Here is an 11,748-nt window from a genome sequence, read left to right on the forward strand (position 1 = left end):
CTGCTCCAGACGCATGGAGTGTTGAAGTTAAATGAGTGGATTGCACAGATTTTCTAGATTCCTGGAAATGTGTTCCGAATTCCAGCTCCAGAACCCTAGATGATAGGGCGTAAGGTTTCCAGAACACCTCCTTGACAAGCTAGGAGCAGAATGTTTGTGTGGAATCCAGGAGAGCTGGGCTGTAAATAGGCACACCTAGGGCAGAACCTCAGAGCAGGCTACAAAGGTCACCAGCAGCAGCATAAGCTGTATGCTGACAGCATTCCTGCGAGCCAGGAAACTCCCTCACACACACACTCACGCACTTACACACACAAACTCCCTCACACACACACACACTCATGCACTTACACAAACAAACTCCCTCACATACACACACACACTCATGCACTTACACACACAAACTCCCTCCCTCACACACACACTCATGCACTTACACACACAAACTCCGTCCCTCAGACACACACTCACGCACTTACACACACAAACTCCCTCCCTCACGCACACACACACACACACTTACTTATATACCAAACACACACGCTCTTACAGACACACACACACACACACATCCTTGGCTCATACTCATCCTCAAAGAAGAAAAAGAGGAGCTTTTGGAAGGAGTACACCTTTTTCTTGTGAATGTGTGATTTATTATATAGCACACATTCACTCACCTGACTGGAGCACAGCTGGGGAGGCACAGGGCAGGATTCTGTGGGCCTTATTCTAAGAGGGCTGGTTTAAATGTGATCGTGTGTGTTTCAGAGTGTATGTCTGTGTGTGTGTGTGTGTGTGTGTGTGTGTGTGTTTCAGTGTGTATGTGGTACAAGACAAGACTGTTTTGGCCAGATTTGACTAGAGTTGGTTAAAGTGTGTGTGAGGGTGTGTGTTTGTGTGTGTGTGTGAAATCTCCACTGTGTGAATATGCTTTCCAAACCAACACTCGCTTTAATCCTTTGGTTCCACTGTGATAGAATCTTTCAAATTCACTTAGACTTTCATAGACAGTTTCAAGCAGCTCTGTGTGATAAGATCAGTTTTTGGTGTGTGTGTGTGCGTGCATGTTTAAGTTTATATATCAGTAAACTTCTTGTGAACCCATACAGAATATACATTATTATACAGTATATTCATTATCTGTCTCCCCGCCTGCCTGTCTCCCCGCCTGCCTGCCTTCCAAATAATCGAAATGTGTCTAATGAAACACATTTGCCACCTCAGAGCTAGGTACTGAAACGGACAATGTCCAGCTTACATTACTGAAATACCAAGTGTTTCACAGCAGGTGTTTATTAGTGTAACACAAGGCTACTGGTGACTGTGCTGTACGTGTAACACGAGGCTACTGGTGACTGTGCTGTACGTGTAACACGAGGCTACTGGTGACTGTGCTGTATGTGTAACACAACGCTACTGGTGACTGTGCTGTATGTGTAACACGAGGCTACTGGTGACTGTGCTGTACGTGTAACACGAGGCTACTGGTGACTGTGCTGTATGTGTAACACAACGCTACTGGTGACTGTGCTGTATGTGTAACACAAGGCTACTGGTGACTGTGCTGTATGTGTAACACGAGGTTACTGGTGACTGTGCTGTATAGACGGACGATATGGGAGATACCAGAGACTGGGAAAGAACCTGATGCATAAAACGCAAGAGCAACAGTGACCAGTAGCCTACGTGATACGGGATCTTTTTCTGCTTTCCGATGCGGCAAAGAAAATTGATCTCTTGTTCGAAATGCATTGGTGTAGTGCAGCATTTCTTCCTCCTTCTGGCTTCTCTATAATTTGAATACAATCTGTAATAATTGTGTGTGTGTGTGTGTGTGTGTGTGTGTGTGTGTGTGTTTACATCATGGATGGCATTTGTTTGCTGACTGCTGAGTATTTAATTCAAGTCAGATAAATTAGACTACTTCTTTCCAGACGCTAAAAATGTTTTTTTTCTCTCCAAAAACAAACATTTTATCCTTTTTAAAAAGCCTGCCAGGATACGTTTTAACTTCAAGGATATCCAAGATAGATTCATTTCAGTAATCCATAACACAGGTTAGCTCCGGCTTCTTATGAAACATGAAGGCATAATGCGCCACTCTTCCAATAAAGGGAACATATATATCGCAAGATATATAGAAATCAAACTTGGGCAGCGATGGTTTGTGATTAGTGCATTCAAATGTTCCCTGTCGGAGAAGAATATGTCGACGGTCGACACGCCTTTATCCAAAATCCATGCTTCGGCGGAAAGTTTAGTTTATCGCTGGAGTTTAAGACCGTCGTTTTCACCAGCCAGTTTCGCTGTCAAGTTAGGGCCCAGAGAGTAGTGTCCATCCCTGTTAATTAGTGTGTGTGTGTGTGTGTGTGTGTGTGTGTGTGTGTGTGTGTGGGTGCTACCAGCCTGCTGTGACTTAACTGACACTGTCCCAAGGCACCTGGTCTTGTTTCAGGTCAGGCTCTTGGTTAGTGCATGACACAGATAAACTGTGTGTGTGTGTGAATGTACGCAGTGGTGTGTGACGCATGAAGAGGCTCCTCCTTCGGGAATAATATTCAACACCGCTCCCCTCATAAAAAAGAAGAGGAGGAAAATGAAAAGCAGTTTGCGGATGACTTGTGGATGACTCACTGGTCACCAAATGAAACCTTTTCCAGTGAACTAAATATAGCAGATGACACTATGCTGTAACAGCAATGAGGTCTGCAACAATGCTCTGGTAGGCTACAAACCCCCAAACCAAACACCGTGATGGGCCATGATACTAATTTGTCATAATTCATGCAAGAAGAGTCGTTCAGCCGCGGGGCCTTGTGTGATGAGGTGTAAAGAGTGTTGTGGTGTGGTGGTTATACGGGATGAGGGTGACACGTTTGCCCCGCAGGAGTCGAAGCCAAAGAGTAGTGTGCGTGCGTGCGTGTGTGTGTGTGTGTGTGTGCGTGTGCGTGTGCGTGTGCGTGTGCGTGTGCGTGTGCGTGTGCGTGTGCGCGTAAGGCCTCAGTGAAGGAAGAATTGTATTACAAACAGAATTCCGTACACCTTACACTATGGCATTGGCTCTTGGGAAATGGAATGCATAAAGTGGAGGATTCTGAAAAGCAAAAACAGTTCTCCTGCACTGTCTACCAGCCCCCTAACACAGGGCTATGACTATGGCACAGAGACACACACACACACACACACACACACACACACAGTGGCTATGGCACAGAGCTGTGCTGAAGCGCTTTGGACGGGTTTGGGCCCAGCTTGCTGTTGATGGAGCAGTCAGAAGGGTCTGGCTCTGGTCACAGCATAGTGACGCCCTAAAGGAGAACATTAGTGACCGAGAGCCTGGGCACAAATAACCCTAACTCCACAAACACAATGGAAGGACACATTGACCATTTCTTCACATTTGTGTAGAAAAAGAGCCAGTTTGTTTGAGGTTCCTGTGCTACCTGACTGTAGAATGAAACATCCTAACAACGATTCAGTGTTTTATTGATCCATAATGAAAGATTGATGATGAAAACTGTTGTTATAAACCTGGGTGCAAGATGGTGTGGGACAGAAACACACACACACACACAGACACACACACACACACAGACTGTCACACACACACACACACACACACACACACACACACGCACACACACACACGCACACACACACACGCACGCACACACAGACTGTCACACCCACTTTTGTTTTGGTATGAGTGGGGGATGTGGGCATTCCTGGTCTAGTGCCCAGATTGCGTTGCCATGGCGAGAGGGGTGCGAGTGAGATTGGCTTGAAAAACAGCGTGAGCTGTTCTGGAGCACCTCTAGAGAAGAGCACTTAAGGTTCTCACTCAGGAGACCTCACCTTCGTCTCCCGAGGCTGACTTTTGAACTTCAGTTCACTTACATACACATTTATTCATTTACATTAACATATAGTATTCATTTACATTGACATTTATACATATATTCATTTACATTAACATTATATTTATTATTTAGCAGATGCTTTCATCCAAAGCGACTTACAGTCTAGATATGCATTTTCATCACTGGCTTATGTGAACTCTCTGGGAGTCAAACCCTGTTAACACCTCACTCTACCAGCTGTAGAGTCACAATTCCATTCAATTCATTTGATTCATTTACACAGCAGCGTTAACATTAGACACTGTCGTTTGCCTCTCGTTTACTGTGTGTCTGTTCACAGAAGTGATGAAAGCCATGTCTGTAGGGGTTAGTTGGTGTCTGTAGGGGTAAGTTGGTGTCTGTAGGGGTTAGTTGGTGTCTGTAGGGGCAAGTTGGATGACTGTAGGGGTAAGTTGGTGTCTGTAGGGGTAAGATGGTGTCTGTAGGGGTAAGTTGGTGTCTGTAGGGGCAAGTTGGTGTCTGTAGGGGCAAGTTGGTGTCTGTAGGGGCAAGTTGGTGTCTGTAGGGGCAAGTTGGTGTCTGTAGGGGCAAGTTGGTGTCTGTAGGGGTAAGTTGGTGTCTGTAGGGGTTAGTTGGTGTCTGTAGGGGTAAGTTGTGACAGACGTGATGAAAGCCATGTCTGTAGGGGCAAGTTGGTGTCTGTAGGGGTAAGTTGGTGTCTGTAGGGGCAAGTTGGTGACTGTAGGGGTAAGTTGTGACTGTAGGGGCAAGTTGGTGTCTGTAGGGGCAAGTTGGTGACTGTAGGTTGGTTGGTGTCTGTAGGTTGGTTGGTGTCTGTAGGGGTTAGTTGTGTCTGTAGGGGTTAGTTGGTGTCTGTAGGGGTTAGTTGGTTCTTTGCACTCTGTGACATGCAGGTAGAGGCGCCAGTGGGTGGTGTGTCATCTTATTGTTTGTGTGTGTGTGTGTGGTACAAGGAACTGTTTTGCAGATGAATGCTGGCCTGGATGTTATTTGCTGTCACTAACAACATTGGGCTCTGTGGTGGGGAGGCCCAGCAGACACATCACACAGCTGAAAGTCATCACTCTCTCTCTCTCTCTCTCTCTCTCTCTCTTCCCCTGCTCTTGAGCCCTGTGAGAGAGAGAGAGAGAGAGAGAGAGAGAGAGGGGGGAGAAAGAAAGACAAAGAGAGAGAGAATGAGGGGGGGAGAGAGAGCGAGAGAGAGAGAAGGAGTGGGGAGAAAGAAAGAGAGAGAGAGAGAGAGAAGGAGTGGGGAGAGAGATAGTGAAGGAGAGAGAGAGAGAGAGAGAGAGAGAGAGAGAGAGAATGAGGGGGGAGAAAGAAAGAGAGAAGGAGTGGGGAGAGAGATAGTGAAAGGGAGAGAAGGAGAGAGAGAGAGAGAGAAAGAAGGTGGGGGAGAGAGGGAGTGAAAGACAGACGGGGAGGAGATACAGGGACAGAGTGAAGGAGAGACCAAAACGAAAAGACGAACAGTGTCTCGTTTCCTGACTAGATGGCTTTTTTTAATGCAGGCGGAGGACTAGCTGCGACCTGAATAATGATCCCCAGCAGTACCCCGCCCTTGTGTGTGTGTGTGTGTGTGTACGTGTGTGTGTGCGAGTGTGAGTGCGCGCATGTCTGTCTGTGTGTCTGTACGTGCATGTGTCTGTCTGTGTGTATATGCGCGTCTGTCTGTCTGTCTGTCTGTCTGTCTGTCTGTAAGTGTATCTGTGTGTGTATATGTGTGTGTGTGTGTCCTCTGTCAACTGAACTACAGGCTTTCCTATGTTAGGAGTGTAGCCTTCACGCCCCACTCATTAGTGTGATACGACACGCACGCACACACACACACACACACACACACACACACACACACACACACACACACACGCTACAGCATTAGCATGCTAATTAGCACACTGGTCAGCATATAGCTCAACTCAGCACCTTGGTCACATTGAAGAGTTTCATGCACTGCTCTGGCTAGCCCTGGCATCACGAAGGCTCACAAAGGATGGAACCTGACCCTTGGCACATGGTGTCACCATCGTCCACATGCTTATGAATATGTTTATGCATAACACTTGGCTATAACAACTGCTAATGGGCTTGTTTATGAATAACCTGACAAACCAATGTCTAAATTGTTTACTTTTATGAAACATTGTTTGTCTGTGCATGAAAACAGTGAAACATTTGATGAAACATTTGTTGAAACATTTGTTGAAATATTTATGAAATGTGTGTGTGTGTGTGTGTGTGTGTGTGTGTGTGTGTTTTCTCCCTCAGGGACATGCTGATCTCAGATCTGGAGGCCAGTATGACGTACCCTGAGCTGTGTGAGGAGGTGAGAGAGATCTGCAGTCTGCAGCAGCGACAGCCCTTCACACTCAAATGGATCGACGACGAAGGTGTGTGTGTGTGTGTGTGTGTGTGTGTGTGTGTGTGTGTGTGTGTGTGTGTGTGTGTGTGTGTGTGTGTGTGTGTGTGTGTGTGTGTGTGTGTGTGTGTGTGTGTGTGTGTGTGTGTGTTCAAATGTTTGGGTGGGGATGTAGTTTTCGTCTCACAGAGGCCTGATGTCTTGGAAATAAGCCCTGTGTGTGTGTGTGTGTGTGTGTGTGTCAGAGTGGACTGGTATCACACATACAGTATCAGTCAGTCAGGGATGCACAGGGCCAGATGGTGTAGATTTGGTGTGTGTGTGTGTGTCTGTGTGTTTGTGTATAAGTGTGTGTCTGCAAGGAGATTTGTAGCCAGTAATGGACTGAGGTGGAGGAGTCTTCTGGAGTCACCTCAGCAATCAGAGCCGTACTGGTAGTCACTGGCTTTGGTGGTTTTGAGTGTGTGTGTATGAGCGTGTGTGTGTGTGTGTGTGTGTGTGTGTGTTTGTGTGGCAGCATGAACAGCCGTACACACATCAAATATTTATCTGAGTATGAAGCAATCAGGAAGGATTCCTTGCTGCTGCTGCTGGATGCTGTGCTGGGGGACCACAGCATTGTCAGTGTGTTTCAGTGTGTGTTAGTGTGTGTTAGTGTGTGTCAGTGTTTGAGTTGTGTCGCGCACACCATCTCAGGGTGTTAGGAACCATTGTACGAGCCATCATATCAGGGCCATAATCAGTCCTGGATCACGGACTAATCAGGGCCATATCAGTTGTGGATCTTATTTACACTCAGCTGCTCACCTGGCCCCTTGTGTGTGTGGTGCTTTGAAGTGAAATCAGAATGGCTTAGCATTGAACCAGACCACACGCACCTTCACTTGTTTGGGTTTTGTTTGGTTTATTTATTCATTTGTTTGTTTGTTTACCCCCAGGTGACCCGTGCACTATTTCGTCCCAGATGGAGCTGGAAGAGGCGTTCCGACTGTATGGCCGTAGCAGGAAGTCCGGACTCCTTCTTCACGGTACCTCCTCATTATCATCATCCTCCTCCTCCTCCTCCTCCTCCTCCTCCTCCTCAAATATAAAATATAACATCACAGTCAAAACACCAACTAATTAGCAACGGCGACTGGCTGGGTGTATAGCATCCTATTAATCACACAGCTTATTCTCTAAAGAAATCAATATTTAGACAAGGGATGAATTTCAATTCATTTCAAACGGTTTTATCTCTAATCTTATATAAGCCTCGCGTTGTCCATTAGAGCTGCATAGGCAGTGATCTAATACTATAATAATAATATAACTAGAAGGGCACTCAGACAGCACCGAGTTGGACAGCGCTCGGACCTCCGCCAAGGCCGATCTGCCATATTAATGTCGCAAACCTTGATCCAGATCCGCTCCAAAAAGCAGGTACCGTCACGCTGCCGTGTTTAGAATGCTGTACAATGAGCGTTCTGAAGAATATCTGGGTCCATGAAGTAGAACGTGGAATTTAAGAATCATACATTGTTGATGAACGCATTCTTTTATTAGAATGTGCAAGAACTCACCTGCTGAAGGGCTAATTAGCTTTTGCGTGATTCTACTGATAAACAAACCGAACCGAAAAAAATAACCTCCTAGAGAGAGGTGACAGTATGGCAGACCTATGGCAGTGGTCTGTTGCACTGACCAGTGGTCGTTTCTCCAACATGACTAACCTGTGGATAGCTCAGCTTGGCCAGTGATGGATGGTGCAGCGCCAGGCCGTGTCTGCTTCTGTCGCTCTGAAGAGTCTGAGGGAAATCAGTGGAGCTGCCTGGAGTGTTTGTGTCTGTGTTGCTGTAGCAGCAGGTGCATGGTGGCCTTGAGGCCATTGTGTGTGTGTGTGTGTGTGTGTGTGTGTGTGTGTGTGTGTAAGCCCTTCAGCTTGCACCTGATGGCGAGTCAGATAGTAAAGAGGGGAAAAAAACCAATGAAACGCTTCTGTCTGAATACAAACTAACACACACACATACACACACACCAGACAGACAGACACACACACACACACACACCTCCAGTCCTCCACATTAAATATAAAGAAGAAGCTGCAGTCAGTGTCCGAGCAGCTCTCTCTTTCCCATCACCACCGTGTGTGTGTGTGTGTGTGTGTGTGTGTGTGTGTGTGTGTGTGTGTTTTTTCTAAACTCTGACTGATGAAGTGTCTATTCTTTATTCTGAGTCGCTCAGTGTCTTGTGCTCAGTGTAGGGTGGTTGATACTGTGACATGTGATTCCCTTTCACTCCCTCCCTACACATTTGTTTTACTCTCTCTTTCTTGCTCTCTCACACACTCCTTCTCTCTCTCTTTCTTTCTCTCTCTCACACACTCCTTCTCTCTCTCTTCCTTTCTCTCTCTCACACACTGCCTCTCTCTCTCTTTCTTTCTCTCTCTCTCACACACTGCCTCTCTCTCTCTTCCTTTCTCTCTCTCGCACACTGCCTCTCTCTCTCTTTCTTTCTCTCTCTCACACACTGCCTCTCTCTCTCTCTCCCTCATTCAATCATTTGCTCCTTTCTGTCTCTGTATCTCCCCCCTCAAATTCAAATTCAAATAAGCTTTATTGGCCATTTCACTTTGTTCCTAAAGCTAAACATCTCTCTCTCTCTCGCCCCCTCCCTCCCTCTCTCTCTCTCTCTCTCTCTCTCTCTCTCTCTCTCTCTCTCTCTCTCTCTATCAGTCTTCCCCAGTATCCCGGAGAAGCCAGGCCTGCCTTGTCCAGGAGAGGACAGTAAGTAGCATCATCTTCATCCCAGCAAAGCGCTGCTGCTTCCGCCCCTACAGACAACAAGAGAGAAAATCAGTCCTAACACACCCAGACTTCTGCTCGGGGAGAGGAGAGGAGGTCTTGAGGGAGGAGAGATCAGGGGGGTTTGAGGGAGGAGAGATCAGGTGGGTTTGAGGGAAGAGAGATCAGGGGGGTTTGAGGGAGGAGAGATCAGGTGGGTTTGAGGGAGGAGAGATCAGGGGGGTTTGAGGGAGGAGAGATCAGGTGGGTTTGAGGGAGGAGAGATCAGGTGGGACAGGGGGGTTTGAGGGAGGAGAGATCAGGTGGGTTTGAGGGAGGAGAGATCAGGGGGGTTTGAGGGAGGAGAGATCAGGGGGGTTTGAGGGAGGAGAGATCAGGGGGGTTTGAGGGAGGAGAGATCAGGTGGGTTTGAGGGAGGAGAGATCAGGTGGGTTTGAGGGAGGAGAGATCAGGGGGGTTTGAGGGAGGAGAGATCAGGTGGGTTTGAGGGAGGAGAGATCAGGGGGGTTTGAGGGAGGAGAGATCAGGTGGGACAGGGGGGTTTGAAGGAGGAGAGATCAAGGGGGACAGGGGGGTTTGCCCAGAGTAGAGACCAGGCAGGGCAGGAGGGCATTGTGAAAAAATGCGAAACGTCTTCAAGACCAATGACACACATATTTCCAGTGATATGCAGTGGTACTCATGCGATGTCTTGCACTAATGTTTGCTGTGTGGAGTTATTAGCTAGTGACTGATGATAGACTGATGCGGCCCAGACTGTTGGTTAATTATGGGTTCATTTGCACTGTGTGATGCGATGTGAGCTGTTTCCACGCAAGACATTGTAATGTGTGGATAAGATGGGGTGTGTGTGGTTGTTTGTGTGCATGTGTTTGTGTTTGTGTGCGTGTGCGTGCGTGCGTGCGTGCGTGTGTGTGTTGTCTAGAGGTTGTCCAGGCTTGGCAGTATAATCATTATTTGCTTAGTAAGCATTTCCTGTATTGGCCTGAGGTGTCATGAATTCACAATTTCTACTGTCGGACAGTTCACTACATTGTGTGTGTGTGTGTGTGTGTGTGTGTGTGTGTGTGTGTGTGTGTGTGTGTGTGTGTGTGTGTGTGTGTGTGTGTGTGTGTGTGTGTGTGTGTGTGTGTGTGTGTGTGTGTGTGTGTGTGTGTGTGTGTGTGTGTGTGTGTGTGTGTGCATGTGCTCTTGCACGTGTACGTTTGCTGCAGAGGGAAGTAATTGTCTTCCTCACCCTCTATCTCTCTGATCCTTTTCCTTACTATTTCCTCCTCTTTTCTCTCTCTCTCTCTCTCTCTCTCCCTCTCTCTCTCCACTCTCTATCTCCGCTTTCTGTCTGAGCTATAGTGTATGTGCAGTATATAGTTATATAGATACGAGACTCCTATGTCTGTCTTACAATACGTCTACCTCTCATTTGTTTTGTACCATGCGTCTATCCGAATGTTAAGTGTAAGCTTCTGCCTTCTGTACTGTTGCGCTGCTCTGTGATTGTGTGTGTGTGTGTGTGTGTGTGTGTGTGTGTGTGTGTGTGTGTGTGTGTGTGTGTGTGTGTGTGAGAGAGTTAGAGGACATGCACGTTCTGTGAGAGTGTTTCTGCCTGTGCCTTGCACGCCCCTAGCGTGCGTGTGCTCGTGGCTGTGTGTGTGTGTGGGTATGTGTGTGCGTGTGTAAGATTGCTGCCGCAGCATGCTCTCTGGTGTGGCGTGATCCGTGAGTGTGTGTACGTGTGAATGTGTGTGTGTGTGTGTGTGTGTGTGTGTGTCTGTCTGAGTGTGTGTGTATGTGTGTGATGCAAGAGTGATGTCCGCTCTGGGTGCGTCCGAGGCTGACCTCCCTCCCTGCTTCTGGAGGAAGGCAAGGTTCTCATTCAGTGACTGCCACTCTGTAGGTACGTGTGTGTGTGTGTGTGTGTGTGTGTTTTCCAGTGTGTATGTTGTACGTGAGTGATCAGTGTGTTTCACTAGATCAATCTGGACTGATGGATGTATCATGTAGCACTCGCTTGAGTGTGTATGCACCTGTGTGTGTGTGTGGGTGGGTGGGGGTGTGTGTGTGTGTGAGGGAGAGAGAGGGAGGGACAGACAGAGTTATGAGATCGTCCGAGGCTACAGAGTGTTTTAGCTGCTGCTGCTGCACTGGGACACTGCAATGCCAGGAGGAGAGCTAAGCTATGAGTGTGTGTGATCTACCTGCAGCTAGAGGAGGTGTGTGTGTGTGTGTGTGTGTGTGTGTGTGCGCGCTGTGTTGGGTAAGGATGTGTGCTGTGTTCTTGGATGATGTACTGTGTACTGTATGCAGACCGTGTGTTGTCCCGTGATGAGAGAGTGTGTGTTAATGACCGAATGTGTGTCAATGTCACAACTGTAGTGTGTTAGAGGTGGACTGAGGTCGAGTGTTTGGTTAGTGTGTTGCTCGTATGAAGGTGAATTAATTTTAGGCTCTCAGTGTATTCTCTAGGGGTTGAAGATAGCCTACTTTCAATAGTGATGACCCTCCACGCTGAACATGCGTGTGGTGGTGTGTGTGTGTGCATATGTATATGTATATATGTGTGTGTGTGTGTGTGTGTGTGTATATGTGTATGTGTCATGGTGTACATCTTCCTGTTGTGTGGAGCATCTGGTGTCTGGCTTTACAGTGCTAAGAGAGAGAGAGAGAGAGAGAGTGCGAGAGAGAGAGAGAGTGAGAGAAAGTGAAAGAGTGAGAGAGAGTGTGAGCG

The 11,748-nt window shown here is 47.4% G+C and overlaps 1 protein-coding gene across 1 annotated transcript in view; it reads left to right on the plus strand.

Annotated features, from left to right (window-relative positions):
• The window catches only part of LOC116220382 (protein kinase C zeta type-like), a 16,824-nt gene extending 7,748 nt beyond the window's left edge, over positions 1-9,076 (plus strand). Inside the window, exons 2-4 of the mRNA XM_031567058.2 lie at positions 6,150-6,271; positions 7,179-7,268; positions 8,955-9,076. Coding sequence (XP_031422918.1) covers positions 6,150-6,271; positions 7,179-7,268; positions 8,955-9,013 — 271 coding nt within the window. The 3' untranslated portion in view covers positions 9,014-9,076. The remainder of the gene's footprint in view (positions 1-6,149; positions 6,272-7,178; positions 7,269-8,954) is intronic.
• Positions 9,077-11,748: the final 2,672 nt, after the last annotated feature.

Source organism: Clupea harengus, chromosome 4 (assembly GCF_900700415.2).
Source record: "Clupea harengus chromosome 4, Ch_v2.0.2, whole genome shotgun sequence".
In the NCBI taxonomy this organism is placed as follows: Eukaryota; Metazoa; Chordata; class Actinopteri; order Clupeiformes; family Clupeidae; genus Clupea; species Clupea harengus.